At 47.3% G+C, this 26700-nt stretch overlaps 6 protein-coding genes across 6 annotated transcripts; 4 read left to right on the top strand and 2 right to left on the bottom strand.

The window, feature by feature from the left end:
* Positions 1 to 1365: 1365 nt before the first annotated feature.
* Positions 1366 to 3913, bottom strand: SPPG_08774 (uncharacterized protein). The gene is made up of 3 exons (XM_016756924.1): positions 2087 to 3913; positions 1806 to 2022; positions 1366 to 1735 (listed from the first exon to the last, which is right to left on the bottom strand). The coding sequence occupies exons 1-3, from the start codon at positions 3596 to 3598 to the stop codon at positions 1494 to 1496; spliced, it is 1971 nt and encodes a 656-aa protein (XP_016603872.1). The 5' UTR covers positions 3599 to 3913; the 3' UTR covers positions 1366 to 1493.
* Positions 3914 to 4888: 975 nt separating this feature from the next.
* SPPG_09577 (uncharacterized protein) lies at positions 4889 to 15306 on the top strand (the record flags this gene model as incomplete). Its single annotated transcript, XM_016757754.1, has 38 exons — positions 4889 to 5068; positions 5132 to 5229; positions 5291 to 5396; positions 5454 to 5589; positions 5649 to 5797; positions 5857 to 6174; positions 6257 to 6369; positions 6446 to 6807; positions 6874 to 6977; positions 7042 to 7906; positions 7978 to 8157; positions 8222 to 8331; positions 8395 to 8508; positions 8568 to 8829; positions 8885 to 9132; positions 9189 to 9489; positions 9551 to 9675; positions 9737 to 10135; positions 10198 to 10349; positions 10409 to 10475; positions 10537 to 10711; positions 10783 to 10931; positions 10988 to 11168; positions 11230 to 11417; positions 11489 to 11593; positions 11657 to 11917; positions 11976 to 12081; positions 12149 to 12216; positions 12274 to 12540; positions 12598 to 12732; positions 12792 to 12950; positions 13024 to 13416; positions 13481 to 13546; positions 13611 to 13724; positions 13785 to 13841; positions 13909 to 14998; positions 15059 to 15141; positions 15205 to 15306. The coding sequence occupies 38 exons, from the start codon at positions 4889 to 4891 to the stop codon at positions 15304 to 15306; spliced, it is 8088 nt and encodes a 2695-aa protein (XP_016603871.1).
* A 765-nt stretch (positions 15307 to 16071) lies between these two features.
* On the top strand, positions 16072 to 20520 carry SPPG_08769 (uncharacterized protein). Its single transcript, XM_016756923.1, has 5 exons — positions 16072 to 16691; positions 16751 to 16981; positions 17038 to 17079; positions 17163 to 17265; positions 17339 to 20520. Exons 1-5 carry the CDS (start codon positions 16103 to 16105, stop codon positions 20400 to 20402), a joined length of 4029 nt encoding a protein of 1342 aa, XP_016603870.1. The 5' UTR covers positions 16072 to 16102; the 3' UTR covers positions 20403 to 20520.
* A 487-nt stretch (positions 20521 to 21007) lies between these two features.
* On the top strand, positions 21008 to 22569 carry SPPG_08768 (uncharacterized protein; the record flags this gene model as incomplete). Its single annotated transcript, XM_016756922.1, has 3 exons — positions 21008 to 21514; positions 21582 to 21645; positions 21713 to 22569. The coding sequence occupies 3 exons, from the start codon at positions 21008 to 21010 to the stop codon at positions 22567 to 22569; spliced, it is 1428 nt and encodes a 475-aa protein (XP_016603869.1).
* Positions 22570 to 22965: 396 nt separating this feature from the next.
* SPPG_08767 (uncharacterized protein) lies at positions 22966 to 23763 on the top strand (the record flags this gene model as incomplete). Its single annotated transcript, XM_016756921.1, has 1 exon — positions 22966 to 23763. One exon carries the CDS (start codon positions 22966 to 22968, stop codon positions 23761 to 23763), a length of 798 nt encoding a protein of 265 aa, XP_016603868.1.
* Positions 23764 to 24127: 364 nt separating this feature from the next.
* SPPG_09576 (uncharacterized protein) lies at positions 24128 to 26459 on the bottom strand (the record flags this gene model as incomplete). Its single annotated transcript, XM_016757753.1, has 6 exons — positions 24128 to 25015; positions 25081 to 25443; positions 25517 to 25929; positions 26027 to 26147; positions 26232 to 26294; positions 26340 to 26459. 6 exons carry the CDS (start codon positions 26457 to 26459, stop codon positions 24128 to 24130), a joined length of 1968 nt encoding a protein of 655 aa, XP_016603867.1.
* Between the last annotated feature and the right edge of the window lie 241 nt (positions 26460 to 26700).

Raw genomic sequence — 26700 nt, 5'->3', positions numbered from 1 at the left:
AAAGGCGTGTATTATTCCTACCAACGAAACGCGCGTCATTAGAACCCAATCTTTTGTCATTCATCCAATAGACTAAAGCAGCTTACCTGGGATATATCCAAGGATGGTCAATCCAATGTTAATAAACGTATCTGCCGAACAGCCTCGCTTGAAAAAGACACCAAGAGGTGGAAGGAAAAAGGCGAGAAGGTAATCGCATATTTGAGCTGCGGACACCATTCTTTTTGTGTGTGTAGTGATGGGTTGGTCGTGTGTTGGTTGTTCTTGTATGTTGTTGGCTATATGCCCGTCTTGCAGAATCTGAAGAGTAAAGAATAAAAAGGGAAACGGCTGCCAGTCCAACCCTTTTTATATCTCGATTTTGGCACTAAAGGAGAAGCCAAGGAGGAGGAGAAAGAAACATCAACGCGTTCTGACGTCATGCACAGGTATGTCATTTGTGACTATGGAATTTCGCTTCTCTTTCGTGTGTGTGTTGGAGTGTTTTTAATGTGTGTGATTTTATGAAAACAAAAGCAAAAGGAAATGCCATGTCATGAAATGACGCTGATATTATTGGTTATTCTTCAGTACTGTTTGATTGTCCTTGACCATCGCGCAAGATAGGACAAGATCTTCAAAAACTGTGACCTCCGCTAGTGTAGGCCATCATAAAAGAACAAGATTGAAAGCATGCAAAACATACTGCAGCTGTCTACAAAACATTTGTGGTTGGGTCAGCCAATAACGCTAACAAGTCAAATGGCTACAGAACATGGAGAGCATAGAAAATCCAATTAAAAAGACGGCCCGTCGTTCTGTTTTACCACAAGTGATTAAATCTAGATATGGAAGCATGACGTATCCATACCGACGAAACATTCCCCAAAAAACGCTGTAGTCGTACAGCGTGACATTTCTCTTAAACCTCAGCAAAGCCCCCCCCCCCCCCCCCCCCCATCTTTTGAACTGAACGCCTGTTCTCGTTGTCCCCCTTATAAAGGGGATAATAAGCTTATCCCTGGCTGTATACCTTTCGATGACCCCGCGGGTGACGGTTTGTAACGCCCCAGGAGACAATCTGCGTCCTTTGGCGTTCATCTCGTAAGGTACACAGACAAAGTACGGGGCTTGATCATGACGCAAGGAGGAGATCGTTTTTCGTAGTCGATAGATACCACGGTGATCGACTCGTTTGATCTCGTTTGATGCGCATGGTCAACGTCGATCCATTTCAGTAATTGCGATTCGACAACCCAACCAAAGCTAAATGGGATCAAATTGCAGGTCCCATCTTTGTTACCGAATCACATGATCAGAGGCAAGTATCGGGCGTACCGCCAATCAAGACAATAAACACTTATCCCTTCAGAATATGCAAAAAAATGTTAACGAGTCCAATATGCCAATCTTTGCGAATTTAAATTTCATACATGTGCAGTATATATACACCACCCATCAGCAACCAAACCCAAAATAAGAATAATAATTACAGTCCACCAAACACAGCAATTTCATACTGGCAGAATCCCTATCGCTTCCCAAACCATCACTTCCTTCACTTTTCCCTTAAACATGCGCAAACCGACCGGAACGACTTCCACACGTCCTGTGATGGCGTCAAAGGTCGACTGTGAAATTAAAACTTGGTTTACAGACGCCATTGAACAAATACGTGAGGACGTGTTGACAGTGTCGCCAATGCAAGTGTATTCGAGACGCTGAGGAGAGCCAATAAAGCCCGTCAAGAGTTCACCTGGAATAGAAACAAAAATGGTTCATACACGCGTCGATCTCAATATACAAACATAAAAGCTTTTCTTTACCAGTGTTGAGACCAATTCCAATCGAGATGGGCTCTTTGCCCACCTTGGCCCGCTCCTCGTTCATGTCGTCGATTGCTTGCTTGAATTCAAGGGCAGCACAGACGGCACGGTACTCGGCGTCCGGGCCTTCATGCTCGAGTGTGCCAAAGGCCGCCATGAGAGCATCACCAATGTACTTGTCGACCACACCAGAGTACTTGAATACAATATTCACCAGCTGGTAAAAGACCTTTTATTAGGACAAGTAGCATATTAACGTCTCTTGGAGGGACAGAACTTACCCGCTCAAAGTAATCGTTCAACAAACTCACAACCTCACTCGGAGTACTCTTTTCGCTCATCTGCGTGAACCCTCTGATATCCGCAAACAAAATTGTTCCCACTGTATCCCGCCCACCACCGCGAGTGATGCCCTCTGAACCCTTGGCACTCGTCATTTTGGAAACCACATGAGGAGGCAAGAACCGGGACAAGTTTTCGGTCAATCGTGCTTTTTGCTGAATCTCTTTAATCAACATTGAATTTTCGATCGCCATAGCGGTTTGCGTCGAGATGGTCAACACAAGAGATAGATCCTTTTTCGAAAAGGTGTTTATCCTGTCCCGTGAGTCCAGGTGAAGGATTCCAAGAACTTTGCTGTGAGCAATCAAAGGAACGCAAATGACCGACCGAATTTGACCGACTTTGACGGACGCCTGTTTGCTCAACATGGGATCTTCAAACGCGTCCGATGTAATAAGGCACTTGCGGGAGTGATACACCTTGCGTAGGATAGTGGAACTCAGGCATATTTCCTTTTTATCGTAACCTTTGCCTTCCCGTACTTTGACATAATGTGTTCCAAGCATATTGGTGTCGTCATCAACCAGTAGAACAACGGCACGATCGACGGGGAGGATTTCAAACATGAGTTCGCAAGATTTGGAAAGTGCTTCCGTGACATTCGTCGTAAAAACTTTGGACAGTTCATATGCGAGTCGAAGCTTTTCATAGTCCTCTTTCAAGGTGGCCATGTCTGCTACATCCTGGCATTGCCGAAAATCCGTATCGGCGGTTGTTGCAGACATTTCGGCTCTGATCGTAACACTTTCTTCATACTTTTGATCAGAGGGAAGAATAGTGACAAGTTTTGTAAAGCGGTATTCCTCTTCTGTGAGGGAAGAGGGGCGTTGGGTTAGGGTTCCGTTGACTGTCGAGGCAGTGGGTGAAAGAGGGCTTGATGGCTCGTACGAATTTCTCTGGGCCTGTCCACCGTCCTCCTGAACCTCATCTTGAAAAAACAATGTAAACGTCCCGATATCAATCTTGTCGCCATCCTTGAGTAGCTGTGGAGCACTCGAAATGAGCTTTTCATTAATCTTGATGCCGTTTGAAGAATTTCGGTCCCGTATGTAGTAACCATGTTCACCTCTCTTGACGACTGCGTGGTACTTTGAGATTTTGGCGCACGGCAATGCAATGTGGTTATCATCCTTTCGCCCAATGGTCGTTTCTTCTCTCACCAACGGAAAGTCTGTCTTTCCTCCAAACTTTGTCATGTAGACCAATCGGGCGGCATCGTCTGTGGCGACTGACCGTCTGGGCGATGTGTGCATGATCAGCTTGTCTGCACTCGAGCCGTTCGTGTTGTTGATATTGCTTGGCCGTGGATCGCTCGTCTTTGTTGCCGAGGTCATTCCGGATGTGATGGATTCATCGGATGGCCGTCGCTTTCCGCCAGTTAGCGCCGCATAGGCTTGCAAATAGGCATCTTCTCTGTGAACTGCGGGAGGATATGCGTATATTGACTCCATTCTGTGTGATTTATATAAATGTGTGGTATTGGGTAATATAAAAAGCGAGGATAGGAAGCGTAGAGAATAGGTCTGCTATCGTCGAACAGCACCCAAACTCTTTAAAGACAACAGTTCCTCCACTGCAGGACAACTAAAAACGCTAAACGATCGTAGCCACACGCAAAAAGAAAACTGCTGAAGGACGAGGAAGCGGGGGAGCAAGATACAAAGCTTGCAAACAAAGCCAAAAAGAATAAAAAAAAATGGGGTGGAAAAGTGCCGCTTGCCTTTCAAACCTCCTTTGCTTCTTGCACTTGCCTTCCCCCCCCCCCCCCCCCCCCCCCCCCCCCAAAAACCAAAAAAGTCACCGTTCTCCTTTTCGGCAAACGCTCACCCGCCCCAAAGCCTTCCTTTTTCATTGTGTTCTCTTGCAGTGTTTTGAAAGGGGCTTAGTATTAGAGTGATGAGTAAGCATTGCCTTTTTAGGTTACGGCAATGTCGTACAGTGGCACATCGCATTAGAGTGCATTGGATATTTTCACGTGATTGTGTGGTTGTTGAACTTGCCTGGCAGATGGAACATCCACATGAGCCTGCACATGGAGCATGCACAGGAGCCTGCACTGGCGCATGCACAGGAACACTGTGCGATCCCCGACCACCCACTGGCGACGCACCAGCAAGGAGGCGCCGCAACAGCAAGGGATTTTGCACAATGACAGCATTTTGGGAACCAAAACAGAGACATTCGGTGTGGGGCATTGGGCGGGTTCGGCGCATCTTGCATGACTGCTACATGCCCACAAATGTGTGCAGGATTCCAAAACAAATACGGACCTACTCATAGTATAAAACTTTGATAATTCAAGTTTTGGTGGATATTGGGCTACCATGTCTAAATAAGGAGCCTCCTACGTGAACCACTTGAAGGCCACAACCCGCCAGCATCTTGTCTACAACACATAACAGTTTCGAGTTCCCGCCCAAGATAGATCATATCGCTTGCAGCCATTCCTGCCTGATAGTGGGCAAAGTTACCCGCTCAACGACGGCTAATCCGTCTTTTGATTCTATTGCGCGGGTCAATAGTTCCATTCTATGAACTAGTATCGGTAACCATAAGTTCAACCGCCCTCAGCAACACAAAAATGGATCGGCATCACGTAAGCCCCATGCGCCACGTCACATGGAATCGCGATGAGCGTGTTCAAGTCCGACTTATATCGGTTTTGAGGAAATTGGGCACATTTGGTCGTAGTTAGAAAACCGCAGGAGGGATTAGACTGTCCTTTTTAAAACTATTCTAATATGGCAGCTGCATCTGCCAGCGCGGCCGAGAAATTGTCGGTCGCGGCCGGTGTCGCAGCACTTGCCGCCCAAGCCGAACTAGACCCGCTGGCAAACGAAAAAGTGGAAGCCGAGATCCCTGATGAATTGAAAGAGCAGCCACCAGAAAGTTTATTTGCTTTAGATAAGAGAATGGAAGACGTAGGTTTAAGAAAGCCCATAAGCTTTTTTCCCTGCATCCATTGATTAAGAATATGATCCTAGCTACTCAATGACATTCGCGGGCTTCACGAAGGTCGACACAAAGACTATCAAAATATCAGTGGCCGAAGAGATCGACTGGGTGCCTATCAAGGGATGAGGTTTGTTTAACATTAAATACAAGTTAAGCACCATATGACTTGGTTAATGCTTTGAAAAAAGCGTGTTTGAAAAGTTCAAGCAAATCCGAGCCGAGCGACTAGAAAATATACTTCGGATAGAGATGCCTGTTAAAGTAAAATACGCTTGGGAGGCGATTGCACAGGAGGTAGATCTTGTACTTTTATCTCATGTAAAACTAGATCTCCTCTGACACATGACATAGCTCGACAGTTACTGGAATGTTGACGCCGAGCTCACATCCGACAAGTTATTTCTGCTGTTGATGACTTTTTACAAGGAAAAGGCAACGCAGCTAGTAGAAGAGAACGCGCTTTTGTTATCCAGATGGAGCAGATTCTGTACGTTCAACCTATCATGGGCAATGGAAGACACGTCACTAATGAGTTTGGTTTACCAGGTCGTACGTCCTATGACATTGCAACGTTTTTCACCACCTTTCAAAGATATCAAGAGTGGTTGCAAGCTGAGTACACAGATGCAGTCAGCAGATATGAGAGGCTAGCGGACGCTCACGAGGGACAGCAACGCCGTGCGCGGGAGGAGGAGGTAAAGGCGTCTTGCACCAAGCGAATAGGAGAGAGTAACATTGACATTTTAAATTCCAGGCGAGAGCTGAGGCGGAACGAATCGAGCGCGAACGTCGAGGTATTTTACAAAATACCCGTCCAAAGACAACAGCGGTGGGAAAGACGGCCGCCAGTCAAGGAAGACAGAGCACCAAAATGGCGGGGGGAGAACAGCAAGGTGGAGAAGCAGCGGGATCCACAAAGTCGGCAACAGAAGCCCCATCGCCACCTTTTGGCCCAAATGAGCTCGGCACCGATCCTTTATTCGACATCAGTGATTTTGTAGTCTTCCTCCGTTGGTCAATCTCAACCATAGCTGCCCGAAAACACGTTGAAATGTTCATTCAAAGAGCCAAGGTAAGGGATACCCAAAAGTCTAAAGACTAGTACGCGTTGCGTAAACCCCGCACGATCAAATCTCCCGCTCATGCTCAAAAAGATGCTCGTGCACAGCGACCGGGTTCAACTTATCAAGGATTACCGACTGGTGAACGAAGCCAAGCCTTCACAGGGAGTTTTGGAGACCTTGAATATTTTGGAGGGCATAAACAAGTAGGGTTAAGCATTGCGATCAGAGGAGATTGGTCTGACTGAGCGGCTCGTTGATTTGCTTTTCATTTGACACTAGTTATATTGAAAACCCGCCCGTCAAGACTCCGCGAATTGAAGACTTTCTGACCGAATTCGATCTACTCGTTGCGTACTGGAACCTCGAAACCCCCATCTCGCGCGAAGATGGCCGGCCATTTGCGTACGAAGTAGATTCAAAGTTTTCTGAAGCCTTTCGGCGGCAAACAGCCGAGATATCTTTCCCACCGTATGATGTTATTGGCATCATTTCTGATGGTGAAACTGCTCCATCTGAGCAGAGGGTGGGAAGTGCAGCACCCGCTGGATTGCCGAGTGCGCAACAAGGGTCTGCGTCTGTACACGATTCAAAGGCTTCGCTTGCGGCTTTGGCGGGATTGAATTTACATCCAGGATTCAAAAGTATGCACCAAATTATGTCGTCTGTATCCGGGAAAACATGATAATCACATCTCCGAATTGCTTTAGACCCAAATGCTCCCCGGTTGCGATATGCCGACTGGATCCGCGACGTGGCGTTTTATCCAGAGTTTGAAGGGTGGCAAGAATCCCAGTTTGATTTTCTGCGCCAGGTAGGTTTGATATGCCCCAGATCATTCTACAGTCCAGCTGACATGAGTCGAATCCATGTTATAGCGTAGAGACGTGGACTTTGAGCTACGGTACGAACATGATTTGATAGCTTCAAACGATTTGGAATCTGTTGTGAGTCGGCTACGTGAAGCCGCACGACGAGTTTTCGAAACTTCATCGACCAGTCAGTCCTCTCCTGGAGTTACATTGTCCCGTCCTTCATCTGCCCATGAGCCACAACAACAGTCCGATCAACTCCAAGAGAACCACGCTGGCGATGGAATGACTATGCCCGCCCTCGCATCTGGAGGGACAATAGCAGGAGGAAAGCCATTCGAATTGGGAATGAAGGTTCCTGACCCGAGAGATATGGAGCTACCAAAAGATTTCCGGGTATTGGACGGAAAGAAACATGCGTTTGGCCTTATCTTGCGCTCCAATGTAGAAATGCGCAAAGTCGAACAGGAAATCACTGGGACGGACTCCAAACGAACAGATGGCGATCCCACGATATCTACCCTTTTTTCCGAACATGAAATATTTTCTTTCCTCCAACTTCGACATATTCGCCTCAGGGATCTTCGTACATCATTGCTCTCTCAACTCAATTTCTTCCGCTCAATTGAGAAACGTATTAACCTTGATTGGAAAAAGACCAAGGCTCGGGTTAAGGTTGAGGTGACAGACTCTGCCAAGGGAGAAAAAGAGCGCCCGAACGTACTGGCCACAGCAGCTTTGATCACGCACATGTGGCATCAACAGGAGCTGTTTGACATGCCAGATGCATCTAGCGAGCGACCGAATAGTGCTGCCAGTGGGAGTGGACGTGGTCCCAATGAAAAGGATGGAAGTGGAACTGAAGATATTAGGGGACTTGTTGACGGTGTGGTGATAATAAGGGATCATCGCGGGATTCCTTTTGTTTACGGTGAGCTGGGTTTGTCATCTTTCAACTGTTTGCTGTGACCAGCGTTGATCAAGCAAAGCGCCTTGTGGCAGATGTTGCGGTGGATGATCTAAAGACACTCGAAACAACACTTTTGAAAGCAGCAACCTTATACATTAATTACGGCCCAGTCGATGAGGGCAGGCAGTCCACACCCGAACCAACAGATAGTGGCATAGAATCTGATCGAAAATATGAAGATGAGATGCGGTTTAAAATGTCTGAGCGGAAAGGTTCGTTCACATCTTCCTTCAAGCGTCTCAACAAGCGCATTAAGACTCGTACACTATGGATTAGCGGACTTTTTGGAAGGCAGCTATACCTTCCGGAGCCCTAACCTCGACCGTGCTCAACTTTTATTGGAACTGTATGACCATGAGGTTAAATTTCAATTTGCAAAGATGGAGGTGAGAAAGATCCTTGTTCATGTACCCACTTGTGGACAATCAGCTAATGGAACGCATCTACAGCTCGTTAATGCGTATATGGAGGTATATGAACACACTCGTGATCCATGCCGCATCCAGCGTATAGCGCAAATTATTACAGACTTGATGCATATTCGTCCCAATTTCGATTTCAGTGTAAGTGTTATCCAGGACATATTGTTCATTCACATCTGACTTAAAACAAATCTACCTAGTCGCCCTACTTTTCTCGCTTTTACGCGGTTGCGACAAAAATGCTGCAAATTCACGCTCAAACCGTTCTCCCGATGATAAAAGACGGTGTTGAGAGATATCGGGAATGGGTCAAACGATATTTTGCCCGCGTTGATCCGACAGCTGCGCGGGAAAGCGATGCAAGCGACAGTGCGGACGATGTTGCCATACCCGAGACGATGGGATTTGGAATAAAAAGGCCAATAGAGAGTCCGGTAGTGGCTGGATTGCCTTTGCTGGATGGTTAGTTTAAGGTGCTTCCTTTGAAAGATCGTTATTCATACTAAAATGGCGTTAGAAAATGAAAAGCAAACTGTCACGATGCATCACGCCGGCGTCATTGTTAACATGACGGAAATGATTCCAACAATGGATATCATAATTGATGTCTATGATGCGGCAAAGACTGCGTGCAATGAGATGGGAAGAGTTATCGAAGGGCTTTTAGTGCAGGGAAAAACGATGGGCCTGGATAAAAGCAATGGGAGGATCACGCAGTCTTTCAACCGGCAGGTTGTTGAATGCACTGTTTGGAAATCGCTTTATGTAAGTTATCAGAGTACAATGATGAAATTGGCTGTTGACTTGACCATCATTTACAGCACACTTGGCAATGCCTTTCGGACCATTCTTTCAAAATCCCTCAACTTCGTGGAAAACGTCTCATAGGGCAACTCGACGCAGAAACTTGGCTGGAGAATCCCCTCTTACCTGACATATTACTCACGGACCATTATACCCCATACGAAACCAACGAACGAGATAAAGGGCTGAGTATCTATGCGGCCGCTTTAACGCCATTTACGGATACAGGGTTTAAAAATAAGGGGCTGGAGATATGCCAACGGTTCGTGAAATTATTGGTCATGAGAGAGCGGCTATACTTTGCTTGGCTGGGAACGGGTAAGATATGGTAGTAGTTTCAGTTGGCTGGAGTCTGTTTAGACTCATCTTTGCGTAACAGAGTATTTGAGGAAGATTTACGAATTGCAGTTTCCTCAGATGGGAGTCAATAAAGCTGCGTTCACCGGGAGACTGAATTCACTCCGATTTGATTCGCCAGATATGGCGGATAATACAGCTGTTGAGGTGATATACTTGACTTTAGTTCGTCAGGGGAGACCCGCGATTGACTTCAATGATGATCTAGGATGATTATGAAGAAGAATATGCTGATAAGCATGATAATGGCCACAGTATGCCGACAGGAAGCTCGCAGGACAGCGAAGACGATCGTGGAGACGCCACTTGGCAATCCTCCATGTCTTTACTTCGTTTCGGACCCTTGGCTATTGTTGAACTCGACGACACGATAGGCACCGCTACCACGACCACGACAGCTAAAGGCGCCTTCGACCTGGCGAGCCTGCCGGGGATACAGACAGCGATGAAACCTGATGGCATCAAGCAACTTCGGACAAGTTTAAAAGTTCAATTGGTAGAGAAGAATTGGCATATGGGTGCGGTCGAGATGCATGACATGCTCTTGGGAGAGTTGCATGCCAAACTCCTATTTGAGGGGGAAGCAGTGAAAGTTGAAAAAGCAAAGGTATGCCTTTAGTACTGAAGAGATTGATGAGAAAATTGAACGCATCATAAACTGAATTACAGACCCCTGCGTCCGGTCGGCGCTCACCACAACGATACAACAATGCTGATGCCGCCCAACAAGGCTTTGATGTCGATTATAGACTGTTGGTAACCACAGTTGTGCCAAAGAAGAAAGCCCTGCGCAAGATACTGCTATCAGAGTATGGACGATTGTACGTATCAACGCATGAAAATGTCATATATATCGCAATAACTGAGGTACCTTATGTAGGTACAAGATACACACGCGCCCCGATTTTTCTGATGAAGAACGCGAAGCAGCAATGGTGGACACCAAGGTACCATATTACATCCTCCTGTGTACATTATACAAGCTATTTTACTCAAGTTATCTTTTAGCATTCTTTGATCGAATGGTACTTCTCCAATATGGTTGAAATTGCTCTCGAAGAATGCGAGCGAGCAGAATACGCAAAGTCCATAAATGAATTCCGCAACACTGTCCTCAGCACGACGTACGGGAAACTACTCTTCCGTACATCTAAAGTAAAGAGACACTTTGATTTCTTTGCAAGTGAGTCTTCATCCGTTGAGAATGAATGTTTAGCCCAATGCCTAGCAAACTGAACGGCGCATGCTAAACAGACCAGGAGAAGGGGACAGCAGAAGCAGAGATCGATCCAGCTAAACTCAGCATGGAAACCGTACAAATTCAGGACGTTGTCCATACAGACTTGACGGGGACGGAGAAGATTTGCAAACTGTGGCATTTACCTTATTTGACGGAAATCATTGTAAGCTTACCGCCAGCGCCCTCCTGCAGACACATTTTCATGAATTTCTATTTCAGATGATCCCAAATCAATCAGAAAAGGCCATTAAAGGAACAATCGAGCTTTCTCAGAAAGTCTATCGCAACGCACAAATCTTTCGACGAGCTCTTTCCATACAATCTACCATTTTCGACCTCTTCCTCTTTGTCGGTGTCTTTGCGCATCTGTTGCAGGATAATCGGCGATATGCAGCGCAAGGTAAACATGCGACTTGTATGCTATTCCTCGCGGCTACCCTTATCTGATTGTTTGCGCACAGTGCGGCAAGTTAGGGAGGCAGATTATGTTGTAAATGCAATCAATGCTTTCAAAAAGGACTTGTCTTATCAAGGACCCCAGGCGGAGTTTACGAGGATTGAGACATACTTGCTATCAAAATGGCAACTTTGGATTCTGAAATTGCGGTTGGCTTTGGCCAGCTCGATGTATACAATTGGAATGAATCTTGTGGGTAGCTTGTTGAGTACTTTTGAAAAGAGAAAAATACCTGCTGAAAGACAAAACTGTATCTATTTTAGCGACCAGAGGCACACGGTGTCCTACTTTCTCATCATGACCGGATTTTGAATCTGGTCAATCTTGTCGAGCAACCGTCTTTTAAAGTCCTAGCGGCGATATCGCGGGTATATAACAGAGCGTACTTGTAGAAACAGTACGAAGGGCTCACATTGCTGGCTTGTTTACAGGTAGATATATCCCTTCGTCGCACGCCCTATCCAAGCCCGTACATTTTTATTACACTTGACGATAAAACAAAACGAGTCTGCGACAAAAAAGTATTGGATCTGGAAGAGTGCCTGGACGAATTCTTTCAGGCCACATTACTGAACTTTGGAGAAAACGCCGAGGAAGTGAATAAAATGCAAAGCGATTTTCTGCTGACCGGCTTAAAGCTTTTGGCTCTGCGACGGACTTATTTAAGAGTTTTATTGCCGGATGGTATTAAGGTAGTGGGCTTCTTTATCTCTCGTGGTCCGAATGAGTTTACTGATAGGTTGACTTCAGACAGAGGAACAACTAGGAGAATTCTTTAGAACATATAAGATGAGGATCCTCGTCCCGGCGGTCAGGTTGTATCACAGAATTGGAGCAAAGGGAAATGCAAGCATTCGTAAGTTCTTGCCGGGATGAGAAAACTGCTAATTATAAGACGTAGCTGAGTTCGTCTCCGACAACAGCTCTATTACTCCGCGACGAAATGGTCACTGCAACTGTGGATTTTGACTTTAACCGCATCGCGCAAGCGGTATGACGGAATCAATTACTTTTCTTTTTGGAAACGTACTGACTGGGTTCAATGCAGTCCTTTGATAAATGCCAAACAACCATTCTCCAAACGGAGCTTCTCCGAGAGTACACATTCCAGCTCCTCCGTCAAGCACGTTCCTACCACGACAGATTGGCGGACGAGCGGACCGGTCGATTGTTCAAGGTTTACGAAAGTATTGATGTGCCTGCTCCGACAGGGGAGAAGGGCTTCGCCTTTCGAATGAGTGAGGAGGATTATACTGCAAAAACGGGAATGGTGAATGAATTCGTGCGAGACTTGTGGAAGGCCAATGCAACCTTTGTGAGTACTTCTTCCATTTCTCTACCAGTGTATATCGAAAGCTCACGATGATATCAGATGAGAGAAGTGCAAGAGCTTCAGAAAGGCTCCAAATCGAAGGGCGCTCAGGCTACAGGAGCGACGGCATTGGCACAGGCGGCGTTGGATGATTCCCGTGTCTTCGCGTGTACCAAAGAACTACTGAGCCAAACGGTAGGTCAACAGTATTTCACCAGTGGTTGGACTCCTCATTTATATTCCAAATCATGCAGATTACGAGGTTGGCCTTGCAGCTAACCAAATGGCAGGAAAAGCGACGTGGGGAGCAAGACCACTTTATGGGAACTTTGATGGGTCGTATGCTGGAAATGATAAAGAATGGAGAGAAAGTGATCAGGTTTATGGCTCAGGAGAAGAAAGAGCTGTTGGAGGTACTCTAAAGATCGCAACGATAAAATCATTTAATACTAGGCCGGGCTGACTTTAACTTTTGCTTTGGTTTAGAACTACAAACGAGATGTCCGCCTTCTAGCGTTTCATCTATGCTCCGAGCTTCACGCTGACTTCGCAACTACCTCAGTGGAACTAACGGAACTACGAAAGCATCGCCGAATCGATGAACGGAAGATCCGGAACCGAATTCTTGACGAATATGACGACCTTGTCCAGGAGCTCGTTATGGAGATCAACGTGCTCAGAAACCGATTCTCAGAGTACCGGGTCAACACCTTCCAAGAGGTCATGAATATCATGGGTGAAGCAAAAAAGGAAGAATTGCAAGTGGTGGTTGACAACAGGGAAATGCCGCAAAATATGAAGGACAGCGCGCGGTGGATGATTAAACATGAGGAAGAAGCCCAAGACTTGCGACAGGAGAACCATGAACTCAAAATGACGGTACGCGCTGGCAATTACAGTTGCAATGTGTATCTTCCGCTCACCTCACCTTACCATTAAATAGCTGCTAAAAGTCCGGTCAATGTATGTGATCAAAGAGCAGTCTTTGCGCTCCATGTATGAAAAGAAGGTTGGTACATAATGTGAACTTTCATTTCGAGGATCGGGGTGTTCTTACTTTACACTTATTCTAGACGCGCAAGCTAACGGAAGAAAATAAAGCTGCGGAAGAAAAGCTTTGGGACAGCTACAGGGAGGCTGAAGCCAGAGAGCGAATTTTGAGGAAGCAGCTCACAAAGGCTCAAAAGGTGGTGGTTGCATAAACATGAACGGCCACGATTCAATCCGCTCACCAACGCGCTTCACAGATGCTAAGTATGAGGGAATCTGAAAATGAAACCCTTCAACGGCAGCTGCGAGAGGAGGTAAGCGGTTTGCAAAGACGTTCATAGGCATCTCATGTACAGCATGATTCTCATGGTAATTATCTAGCAACAACGTGTGCGGCAGCTCACCCCAATCAAAGATCGAGCCGCCTCCGCAGGTGGACGGCGATACGGAGATTCAGAATCTGCTCGCATAAATGAGCTTCAAGAACGGCTTCAGCGCTACGAATCGTTGAGTATTGATGCCATCTTACAAGAACTGAGTGAGAAAACACGATTACTGGAGCAGATGATTGAGGAACGTCGCAAAAATGGTGGGATGGCAGGTGGTATGGTTGGAAAGCAGCACCAGTCTGCAGAACATCGGCGTAGAGCTGTATCTGCCCGACTGGCTCGCCCGGTAATGGTCATAAAGGCGGTTGCCTCTCGACGAAAAGGACTCGGTCCATATAGCGATTACAAGGATTCTCCTACTGTAGAGGAGGAAACCCTTTCTGCGCCCGGAGACAAGATGGAAAAGGACATTAATGACCACTTGGTGCAGAAAATAAATTGGCTGGCAATGCAAAACAAGGCATTAAGACACACGCTCGCTGAGTGTGGTATCCAGATTCCAGATGATGCCACCACAGTAGAGGAATCAGAAACCAAGCAAGTCAGGAAAAGTGTCATGTGGGAGGATGAGACAGTTTTCAAGGAAGGCATCGACGACACGGACGCAGCGGAAAGGAAACGAGCTCGAATGAGGGCTTCTCAGAGTGCGCCTCCTGGAGGGCGAAGAAGAGAGACGGTGGAGCACCGAGCTAGTGGAAAAGGAAATATCTATGGTGTTGACCTCGGTTCACGCCCATCGTCAGCCGAGAGTACCGTGTCCCCAAGACCTCCACAAATCCCAACCGGCTTTGGTGAACCTGGACGCCGATCATCTACATCCACTCCACCTCCCCCACCCAGTAGCTGGGTGGGATCGGACCATGAACTCAATGGTGGAAGAGCGAGTTCTCCCGCTCTATATCTGGGCACCGACGTAGATCGGGAACGAGAAAGGGACAGGCCAAGTTTGTCTGCTCGTGGGTATCGTCCGGTATCAAGATTTGTTGAAGCGCAATCCGCCTCATCGCCCAGGCAATCCACTTCACTGGCAAATCGCTTAACTTCACCCGCAGGATCAGGCATGGACGTCATGGTGCCCAGTGGTAGGTTATCCCCCACGTAATGAATGTGTAAAGGTCCACCTAGTAACCTGATTTCGCCAGTCCTCCGGGCAATAACCCCACCACCCTTAACTCTCGCCCGCTCATCTACTAGCCGGCCTAGTAGCAGCTTCATTCCCAGCACGGTATGCCTTAACAATCTTTCTCCCGTTGTGCGATGACATTGAGCGTAACATCATTGCATTTAGGCCCCACATGCGAGCAGGTCTCTGCATAGTTCACAGTCCGAGAGTCGGCTATCGCTATCGCTCTCCCCGTCGACAACTCCCCGAAGCTCAACACCACGATAGAGCTGTTTGTTTCGCTAATCCTCCTCCTACATTTACATGCATCGCGTTCTTACACATTGTAGATATAACCTTTAAACATATTATCCATGTTTAATCACAGAAGTGCCATACTTGGCTTCCCTTTATGTTGTCCACATTTCAGTCGACCAGAGCCAGTCCAATGGTAGTGACATACGGTGGTATCCGCACACCATAGACTACTTGTAGCATTTTCTCTATATGCAAATAGGCAAGGCAGCATCATGGTTCGCTTATTTCACCATGACGGCAGGAATAAGAAGTTCATATTAGTACCTCAGTCTACAAAAAGCACACGCCCTCGCTGCCCCATCTCAGTCTATCTTTCTTCCATGATATCAACGAAAGGACGCTTACATATATGTGGTGCCTACAACGAACTCCTTGGATTGCAAATCTCGCCAAATTGAAACAACAATACGGCAAGAGAATACCGCTAAAACTGCTGCGTGCTGCCAATTGCATTTATTTTTGCCTTGTTGATATTCGAAAAAGGTTTTTGAGTTGGAATTTGTTCCTGACAACAAAAGTACAGGTTTAACTACAAGGATCATCAAGAGTTTGGCACAAGGACTAGTGTGATGGCTAGCAGGTGGTTGGGGCACATTACCCATCCAAAGCTCAGATCCAAGCTTCATGTCCGGTTTGATGAAGTCCGAACAACCCCGTGACATCTATTTCATTTATCCTAAAATGGGTTTATCAACTCTTGAGCTTGTCAACTTGCCCGACCTTCCCATTCTACAAACGCTGGCGATCGCAAGCACACTGGCACAGCATGACGACCGATGAGCAACCGGCGGTCCAAAATGAGGAGTCCTTAGTCAGTTCATGCCTGTCTATGAAGCAGCTTCAGGCACCTCACGCCGCGCCATGCTCTCGTCCACGCACATTTTTCGCTTCAATCCCTGGTCCGTCCCAAGTAATTCAACTTCCTCGCGGCCATAGAACTCTATCTCTCAACGAGGATGGATACAAAACCTTTACTATCGAACTGCCCGTGAAGGAGAATGATACAAGACAGAGTACTTCTGCTACATGCGTTGCGTTGATGGACGCACATGGACCTGGCTTTGTTCCTCCTCTGTCCAAAAAAGCGCTCGAAACTTGGCGCGGGAGCCCAGGACAACAATTCTTGGCTCTTCTTGGCAATGTACTGGTGACTGTACTGGGGCGGATAATCAGGAGTCTAATTTCGGAATGTGGGTCCGACACCTATGCTCTTGAACTTACAAGGCGGTTGGACACACTGCACCAAGAGCTAGATAATGAGCTACAAGTCAGGGATGCTGTTTTGGCGGAGAATTGTGGTGCCAGCTTGGCCCTTGCTATTCTCATTGACGGTGATATATGGCTCTGCAATATCGGTGAGTGAACAAGCTTCACAGATCTGAAACACCAGCGCTGAATATCTGATCGTCACCAGGTGACTGTTCCATGATGCTTTTTAACAAAAGCAATGGAGAGCCTTTAAAAGTATGGAGTAATGAGGGTGATACTAGTGCCCCTACGTCATGTCCCGATACCCTGAATCTTAGCACAGAAAGAGAGGGATTGATAGAACGCGATCATGAGAGAATGCAACATTGCATTCGGCGGGCATGTGGCCCTAACGGCATTGCACGATATATTGTATGCAGTCCGCATAGTGCATATGGTAGGTATATATTTATTATTGCTGGATTTAAATAATGAGGCACTGATCATTGTCAGCTATCTTCAAAACAAACTGCGTCGGAAGTTTCGGGCACAAACGTAAGTCATAGCTCCCGAATCTGATCATTTTTCTTACCTTAGCTGTCTGCTTGAATCCTAATACATCCACCCTAATATGATAGACCAATTGTTAAAGCGTACGTCTGTCTATAAATTTTGTATCCGGGAGATCTGTGAAAAGACGTCAGATGGCTCCGTGATTGTGGGACTAGTCTCTGATGGAGTGTAAGTGTGACTATTAGAGCGCACAGTGCACCGGCGCTGTTGACGTGACTAACGCGTGTTTCTGGCGGTTCAGCACTTCTTTGATGACACCTTCAGTGATTGGGAGCACTTTGGTATCCATTGAGAAGACGTGCTCCATTCTTGGCGGCGTTGAAAACCTCTTGAATGGCCCGATGGATGGGCGACCTTCAGGGCTGGCGACAGGGAACGTCAGAGATCGAGCTGCAGAGCTGCTGCATGGAGCTATACAGCATCAAAAAACTCGCTCAACCAGTGGTCATCATGTCCCTTTAAAACTGGCCTCCGAGGCAGTAACCAGTCTTGCGTCCTTGCTTGGAGCTGAGAAAGATGCATCGGTTATGTTCTTTGACCTGGGGGAAACACAGGAAGAACGTAAACAATTTGCAGCAAAGTTGGAAGAAGCAGAAACCACACCACAAGAGGCACCACAAGAAGCGCAAGTCATACCACGGCAACTACGAGCTGAAGAGCATGTGATAACACCGGGAACGCTTCTGTTTTCACCTGAAATGCCGCTGCTTTCCTCTGTCATCATGTTACCGGAGATTTCCACCGCTCGCCAAACTGGTCATGCTTTTGCCTCGGAAAGTCGAGATCAGCTCCGGATTGATTTCTGTGATACCGCCAAGCTTGCATTTTCTGAATCAGATATGCTCGATTCAGTCAGAACAATTTTACAAACGCGATACCATGATGGCAAAAAGCGTCGGAGAGAAAGCGATAACGAAAATCCCGGGACTACTGGTCATATGAACTTTTCGCCTACGATTCAAGAACTGTTGCAGCGAGCGAGAGACATCCGAGCTGAAATGCAGGACAGCGCACCCACTTTGCAACCTGAATTTGAGACGGACGGGGTTTCCGGTAGCAGCCCAGCGATTGAAGGAGACATTGCAGACACTATTAGCAAACCATCTGTGGAGGTTAGCTCGTATGAGTCACCATCACCAAGGAAAAGACGCAAGACTGGGATGCATGACCATTGTACTGTCGATGCCGAAGCAACCCCTTCGCGACCAGATCCAACTTCCAACTCGGCAGCTTCGCAACCTTCGGAACGTGCAGCGCTAAGAAATGAAGGAGAGGATGGTCAGGAATTGGTTTCGAGTCCAACGACTGATGGGTTGGCAATGCCTATCAGAAATGACACAGTCGATAACTCAAATCAGTATGCGCAAGATCACTGTGACGGCAAGATGGTATCTGACGATTTCCAGCTGGAAGTCAAGGGGATCGCGGCGGCAAAACAAGAGGTCCACAAGGAAGGGCAAGACGATACTGGCATGCGCGATCGCATGGAACCGGTTGCCGATAGTGACGAGGCAATGGACGTGGATGTGCCTTTGGAAGACAAATGTGAAACGCTACCTGTAATCAGCGAGGGGGCAATGCACGATGTGTCCTCTGTTCCGTATGAAGCAGAGCTTGACTCCAATGTCACCGATGTGGATTATGTCTCACAGATTGAGCACGAGACGGATACAACTTGTCAGCAGCGAAGCGAAAGCTGCCCGTCAACTAATGTGGTAGTTCCATCATTAGGGTGTATTATGGAAGAGAATCCTGCGAAGCGGGTGGCTTCGGGTGCTGAACCATCTAGCGTCATGCCCCAGCCGGGATTTGAAGCAATGCATGATATCCCACTAGATGGTGCTCACCGTGCAGGGGTGGTTGAGAATTCCTCCCAATCTCAAGCCCATTCCGCAGTGATGATGGATGCTGATGGGCCTTGCGAAAGAGACACCATTCTCCCAGCGAGGGCCTGCAACGTAGAGATTGAAGCGCTGCCACGTACGGATTTGACTACAACCTCTACTAATCCTGAGAATAATAGCACTGGGCCATCTATATGCGATACTGAACTGGCAGGAGACGATGGTCTTACGCGACGTCAGGAGGACATCAAGTGCGTAACGGAGCCCTACCAATCGGACTCTGAGAAGGCCCCGGAAGGCTCACCGGAAGGAGATCACAACGACGTGATGGACATCGCAGACGGCACAGTTAGCGATTCATCCGCACCGATCAAAATATCTCATGATGATACCCGGTCGAATCAGAAAGAATGTGGAATCATTCACGTCACCATAGAGGGCGCTAGTTTAAAGGTCGAAATGGAAGACGAAGAGTCAGGTGCTGAGGAAAACATGGGAACACGGGAACGAATTTCCTTCAAACATGGAGAGGATACCGAATGCCATTCAGATATCGATGCGTCATCTAATCGAGTTAGTGACTATGCTGACAGTCAGACAACTTGCGCTGGCAGTGTCGCGTCACCCATCATAGGAGATGACATTCCAAACACTGTTGTTGCTGAGGAACAGATGGTTGAATATGAAGGACTGGGTACCCCGGAGGTCGCAGAACTCACATCAAGTCCGACTGAACTTCCAAACGTTGCTGTCGACGAAGAGGGGATTGGACATGAAGAACAAGATTCCCCCGAGGCGGAAGACGTCGACGCAGGCGTCAACATGAGCAAGGAAATGGAGCCCAGGGTTTTTACATTCCATGAGCCGTCGATGCTACTCACGAAAACATACAATTGCGGCTTCAGTTTTGCTGAAGGGTCTCGTCAATTAGTATCCCAAGAAGCAGTAGTTGATCGTCAGGAAGAAATTACGGTACAGTTAACCAATCCGGATGGGAACCGTGAAATTCATGGTCTTGGCATTGCTGACTGTCAGGACCAATTGGTTCATGAGGAGGCAATGCATACCTCAAGATCTGTTGAGTCTGATGGAACAGCAGCTACCAATAAATCAGCGCACTCCATTGAGAACTCACAAGGAAATCGGCTCCATGTTGACAGAGAGCAGTTGAGTGGCCATGGGCAAAATGCCGACTTATCCGTTGCTCTGTCTGAGTCAATTAGTTTGGGGCCGCGGTTGAGAACACAAGGCGAGGAGTCCGACGACGAAGACAAGAAGATGCGGGAGGATGCGGTTGATTCAGTACCGCTCGATCATCTGGACAATCCTGACGATGGACTCGAGGGAGATGTCTCAGCGCCGCCAAACTTGGAGGGTGACAAGGACGACTGCATGGATGAGGAAGAGGCAGATCAACAACCTGCAGCTTCTGATGAAATGGAGGGTGAACAGTGGTGCTAAATTATAAGCTTAATGTATCTGCACAAAATTCCTGGTGCTCGTTGACTTGGCTGCATTTGATTTGTGGTGTAGCACATTTTGATGTTATCGACTGAAATCTGAATCTGGCTATTTTCCAACACTGGATTTCTCATTTACATTCCATGTAGTCTGAAAAGGCTGACTCTTGTCGAAACTTGCTTTTAGATACCAGCCTGGTAAGGAACATATTTTCTAGGCCCAAGGAAGACATTCTCCGGGCAGCAGGGCTTAGAGTAAGGGCTTCTGCTCCTCTAGAAACTTGGTACATCCGTCTCCTATTGCCCGAGGCGCTTTGTTCCATATCGCCGCGTAAGCGTAAAATAGGGAAATGCGGGTAGAGTAAATCTATTATTGGCAAATGAAGCACAGTTAAACGCATTACCAAGGTTAATCACGTTTTGAGAGGGATCGTGGCGGAAAGATATAAATAGTGCACCCGTATCCTGAAAAAGTGAGTGTTTATTTTCTTTTTCTTACCCATCCGATGTTTTGTTTTGATATCGGATGATTGTCCAATATCCACTCGCCCTTTTGTAAGCGGCTGAAGAGACCATCTCTCAACTCTTCCCTGCGTTTTTTTGCCAATGGCTCAAAGTCAATACCCAGGAATCCCGCCTCCCGATGCAGATGGATTATATACACTTGACGATATCCCCATGGGGATGTCCCACGGCGCCTTTTATCTACCATATCGCCTTACCCAGACGCAGCAAGTGTGGAACACTGTGGGATTCAGCCTAACGCTCACATCATGTACCATCAATTTGGTTTTCCTCTGGGTCATGCGAAAAGTGCCCATGGCACCAGCCAAGGCCATTGTCCTAAGTATCTGCCTGACTGATCTCATCGCGGATGGAGATACCTGGTTTCGGCACTTCACGGCGTTGGTCTGGGGATATCATATTGGCGGTTACTATACGTGCCAGATTCAGGGGTTCACTAACGGAGTCTGGGGTTGTTGTGCTCAGTCCGTGATGTTTGCATTCACCCTGGAGCGGTATGCGACTATCGTGTGGAGGAAGACGGTAACGATGCGACACATAAAGATTGTGATTGCACTTATTTTGGTGCTGTCCTTGTCTTGCGCCACGGTAAGAACCAAATTGCTTGCCAGAAGACAGCAAATGATAAGTTACTTAAAATCTCTATTGCTTTTAGCTTCCCTTTGTGTTTGGGCGGGCCGCTGGGGTTAATCCGGGAGCTACTTGGTGCAATCCGCCATGTAAGTATATTTGCTACAGGAGGCATCAACCAGGATTTTGGTCTCTCCTAACCACAAATGCTTCCAGGGTCCACTGGGACATGGCATGGCGCCGTGTGGGCCAGTCAAGGCGTATTTTTTGTCGGAATAGTACTTGTGGGAACTCTGTGGATGTATTGGCGCATTTACAGCACATTCGTCAACTCGTCAAAAGAAGTTCACGGTTTGATTCCTACGGCCCTCGCTGGTGGATCTACTTTTGCCCAGACCAACATGGCTGCCGTATCGTTTCTTGAAAAGGGAGATACGCCATCTATGATGGTCCCACCTCTTCCGAACGCGGATGAAGAAGGACATAAGCAGCCATCATCACCAGAGGTCCCGGAACATCCGCCGACGGACCATCATACTCGAAGTATCTCTGCACTTCCTCCGATCCCTCGGCCAGCGGGCAATGGGTCCGACCCCAATTTGATCAAATCTTCAAATGCAAACCAACTACCCTCCGTTACATCACAACAAAGTCTCATGTCATTTCCTAGTAGGCTTTCCAATGTGAAGCTATCAAGCTCTCACTTGTCATTGGCAGGAACGGTCAAGACGAGGTTGTTCCAGAAACCCGGCGAACGCCAAAGTCGATCCCACAAAGACCGCCTTGCCCACCAAAGCAACGTAATCGCCTATGCACTCGCTAAACAGGCATTTATCATCATATCAACCTACTACGTACTCATGACCCCCATTTTCTTGGTCATTCTTTACAATCTTGTTACATGGCGGCCGGTTCCCGTCTGGGCAGATTACTTATCCTATGTTACGGCGATTTCTTACACACTTTGCAATCCTATTCTTTTCATGACTCTAAATAAGCAATATCGGCAGGCTGCTATTGGAGAGTGGAAGACATGGCAGCGGCGGTTTCAGAGCATCTGGAGAAGTACATAGGATAGCTAGGGGTAATTTGTTTTTTTGAATAGCTCATAGCGGTGGGGTAGACCATGTCAAGTTTGAAGATCTGCATTAGATTAGATGGATGATCTATTTTGTTGGATTTGCATAACCTTGCATAACCTACCCCAGAATGTCGCGGCGCAATGGATGGAATAGCGGAATATCCCCTTCCTTTGGGAGCTCGCTGAGGGTCGAAGGGGCTATGTATAGGACTCTTTATGCGTGAATACTTGATCAAGATATAAATAGCAGCACAGCCTTCAGTATAAAATATGTGATAACTCTGAGATCATTGAGTTAGGTTTACGATATATTCTTTCGAGCCTTCCCTTTCGTACCTAAAAACGGTCATCTTTTCCTTTCTCCAACTTATCCAGCGTCATTGTAGCCATGGGTCAACTCGCCTACGATCTACAAGAACCTCGTACCCCAACAAACACCACACAAAGTCCTCGACACACAAATCCGTATTCCCACTATTACCACCGGGCAACGACATCTCCTCAAGTCGACGCAGCCCTCCGCCTCTTTTCCTGCTTTACACCTCGGGAAACCAAACTCTTTTTTGACCTCATGCTTGCCCGGATGAGCATACCTGCCAAAGAAGCCCTGACACAGGTGGTCTGGACTAGCCTCAGTCCGGTCGAGAAAGAGTGGTTTGAATTGCCTAGACGGGGGAGACGGGATGGTACCGAGGGGGAAGGTGGGGTCTGGAGTGAGGAGGAGATTTTATGTGGATTTGCGGGGGCGGCATTACCTGCTAGTCTACGAGGCGGCCCTGTTACGACGAGCTCAGGGACGATGCAAAGTAGTGAAAGGCGGAGTGGGACCTTGCGCTTAGAATTCGGAACGTTAAACAGTAATCGTCCGACTGGGACGTCTGTGGCTACATCCACACAAGCGGTGATACCTTCATCGCCACACTCAATCGTTCCTCGGTTCCTTTCAAGTTCTCGATGGCTGAACACTAATAGCACAGGAAGCGACGAAGAGTTGCAGGACGAGGACGAGGGTGCAGGGAATACATTGATTGCGGCTGGACGGGAAATGTCCGCCCGGATGGCTGCGAGGGAGATTGAGGATTCCATTTTTGGGGCGATCATTCAGGCGGTTAGAGGTTCTGAAAGGCCATTGAGTCCAAACTCTGGAGCGACACCGGGAACAAGACCAGTGTGGGAAGTGGATTAACGGGATCTACTTGTATTTTTGATGGATGCGTTATCATATTGTATTATTGCAATTTTGACCGAGATGGATATTGAAATAGACGCTTTTGAATTAGACACTTGAGTTTTTTAATGGATATGAAAGCAGCAACTGTGACTTTCAAACTCGGGCATGTGCGGCAATTGCTCATCTTCTTTCAGGCAAATGTAGGATTTGGATCTGCCAACCTTTTCCACCTGTCCCCTTTTCATATGGACCATCCACTGCTTGTCAACACTCGCCATCTCAGAAACAGCTGCATGGAATACATCTGCGTACATACAAAGAGTCCTATATATTTAATGTCGAGTATCGCATGCTCAATGTCATAATATAAATAAAAAACCTATTTACGTCCTCTATGGACAACATTCTTTGGGACAAATCCCTCTGATGATTGATTGGGATCCAGTTCCTCCTCCACCTTTACCTCAATCTCCTCCACCATCTCATCTTCATCCTCACTGGATGGTCTTGGATGAAAACCACCACCCATACCGATGCCTTCCATTCCCGTACCAGGACCCAGCTCCCTTTCCACAGAATGGCTCCCACTTCGACCTCGCCTTCGCCCTGCTCCTTCCGCGTCCGTAATGAATTCTCGTCCATCGTCTGCATCAAGAATCTCCAAATACCGCTCCGGGATGAATTTACCCAGAACGTAATATCTAATAGGTACCAGCGCCGCAATAAACAACGGGAAACTTAGGGCTGCGGCGTTTCCTGATTCCGTCACACCAAGAGTTCCAGCCAAAAAGACCAATTGCACGGCAGTCAATTTGGCACAAGCCGAAAACGGAACCGCATGAAGGTGAGAAAACACCAATCGCGCGTGCGCAGGATCAGCGAAAAACAATGCAATGCGTTGGGCAAATTGATTGCCAACAAATGAAGCAAACCCCATAGCCAAGAAAAGGCTGGCAAGGACTGCACGGGGAATGAACCCAACAATGCCCAAGACTGGTGGAATCAGCGCTACAAATGTCAAGAGCGCCTGCATAAGATTTGACACACGTTGTTCTTGGACGCGCTCCCACACCTCGACAAGGCGATTTGGATGGTGAACAGAAGGCTTTTGACGAATTTTAGCGAGAGCTCGCACGTGCAGAGGTGCTTGAGGGATCAGACCATTGCAGGGAGGGATGCCCAAAATAGCACACGGAATCATGGTGAGACCGATGACAAAAAAGTCCCAATTGTAGGTGGACGGTTTCAAGAGATTGTTCTCTGGGCGCTAAAGAGTGCCATGTTAGCATTTTACGGTCACTACACCTATGCGAACGGAAACATCAAATGTACCTGACTCAACAGGGAGGAAACGTTGTGGTCAAAATAGAACAGAATCGTCAATATGAATCCAGGGATGAGCGCCGCAAAGACTCCCCATACGGGAATATCGTCAAGCTCCACAATCCAAGAACGACCATTTGTGGTTGTCAAGAAAGGCTTATCGGAGGGAACATTCAACCGGGAAAGACCAGCGTGATTAACACGTGGAATAACGACCGATACGACAGTTGCAAGGGTGACACTGATGGGGATGGCATAGTCCGCAATGAGGGCGCGCATCCAGCTTCGAAGAAAGTGCCAGTGCCGGGCCGCGCCAAGTTGCATGGAAAGCCAAAGGGTTATCAGCGCAAATAGGAGGGATAAAAGACCCGTCTAAACCGAAATGCAGAAAGATCATTAAAACTACTTTACAATGCTCATAAAAAGAAACTTATACCAAGCGTACCTCGAATGTGCCTTCTGAAAATTCCCTTACGATTTCCCTACCACCGTTTAACAAATACACCACAGCAATCAAAGCCCCAAATATCTCGCAAGAAAACCTTGTCACAATTCGGACCAGTGTACAGGCACCCACAACCGCCAGAATCAAGTGCATAAATGCCGACCACAGGATTGTCCACGAATAGAAGGGTAGGAAGCTTACACCTATCGATCTGGCCACTGCGTTTATTGTAACAGTGAAGATCGACGTTGGGCCTGTCACGCCAATAATGACCAGCGGCTGACCGCTAAGTATGGCATAGATAGCACCGGAAATGGCACTTGACAGAAGGACTTCGGACACGCCAACGGCAGATTTCGTTTCATCGTCGAGGTAGAATGCAAACGTGATGGCGGGCGCAACGTTTGCGAAAACTGGCCGGAAAAGAAGAAGCAAACCATGTGAGCTTATCAGTCCATGCCCACCTTGAAAGTTACATCCGCCTCATACCTACGGCCCTCTCTTACTCACAAATAAATACACCAGCGGCGAGGACCTTTTTATCTGTGAAACCGTCGACCCAGTCTGACACGTAGTAGGGCCATCTCGACCTGATCTCTACAGCAATATCCTTGAAGGGTCGTAGTTTTGGCTTATTTGTACAAGAAAAAATTTGGAATTTAGCATCCTTGGAACTTTTAATGTTGCCTCCTTCCGCTTGTTCCTTTGCACTTACCATCCTGTCCAGTGGTGCATTTGCAGTGGCCTCTGTCGTGCGCAATGTCGCAAACGATAGCACCTGCGCAAAGGATGTCCAAAACCTTCAAAATATTTCACTGCTTACATCAGCCAGGTCACGTTTTAGAAACCCTTGTTGAGCGCTGGATCGAGGCGAAAGGCGAAAACACCAGCGACGGGATGCGGTTCTTTGCGACGGTATTTGCATGCGGAGGTGCTTTGACATTAGTGCTTGGCAATCTAGTGCTGTGTTGAGCAGATCAAAACGCACAGGCATGTTTCCTGGAGTGGTATTGTTGATGTATGAAAGCCCTACCAAATGTCATTAAACCCACATGTCTAGACATAAGGCTGGACAGAACTCGCAAAAAAAAAGAACACACTGTACATTTATTTTTCATCAAAGGTTCACATACTAGCGCAAAGCAATAATACAAACACATAGAAATTAGAATGTGGCAGAAAAA

Source organism: Spizellomyces punctatus, assembly GCF_000182565.1.
Source record: "Spizellomyces punctatus DAOM BR117 chromosome Unknown supercont1.26, whole genome shotgun sequence".
Lineage (NCBI taxonomy): Eukaryota > Fungi > Chytridiomycota > Chytridiomycetes > Spizellomycetales > Spizellomycetaceae > Spizellomyces > Spizellomyces punctatus.
This window is presented reverse-complemented; position numbering and strand designations above follow the sequence as displayed.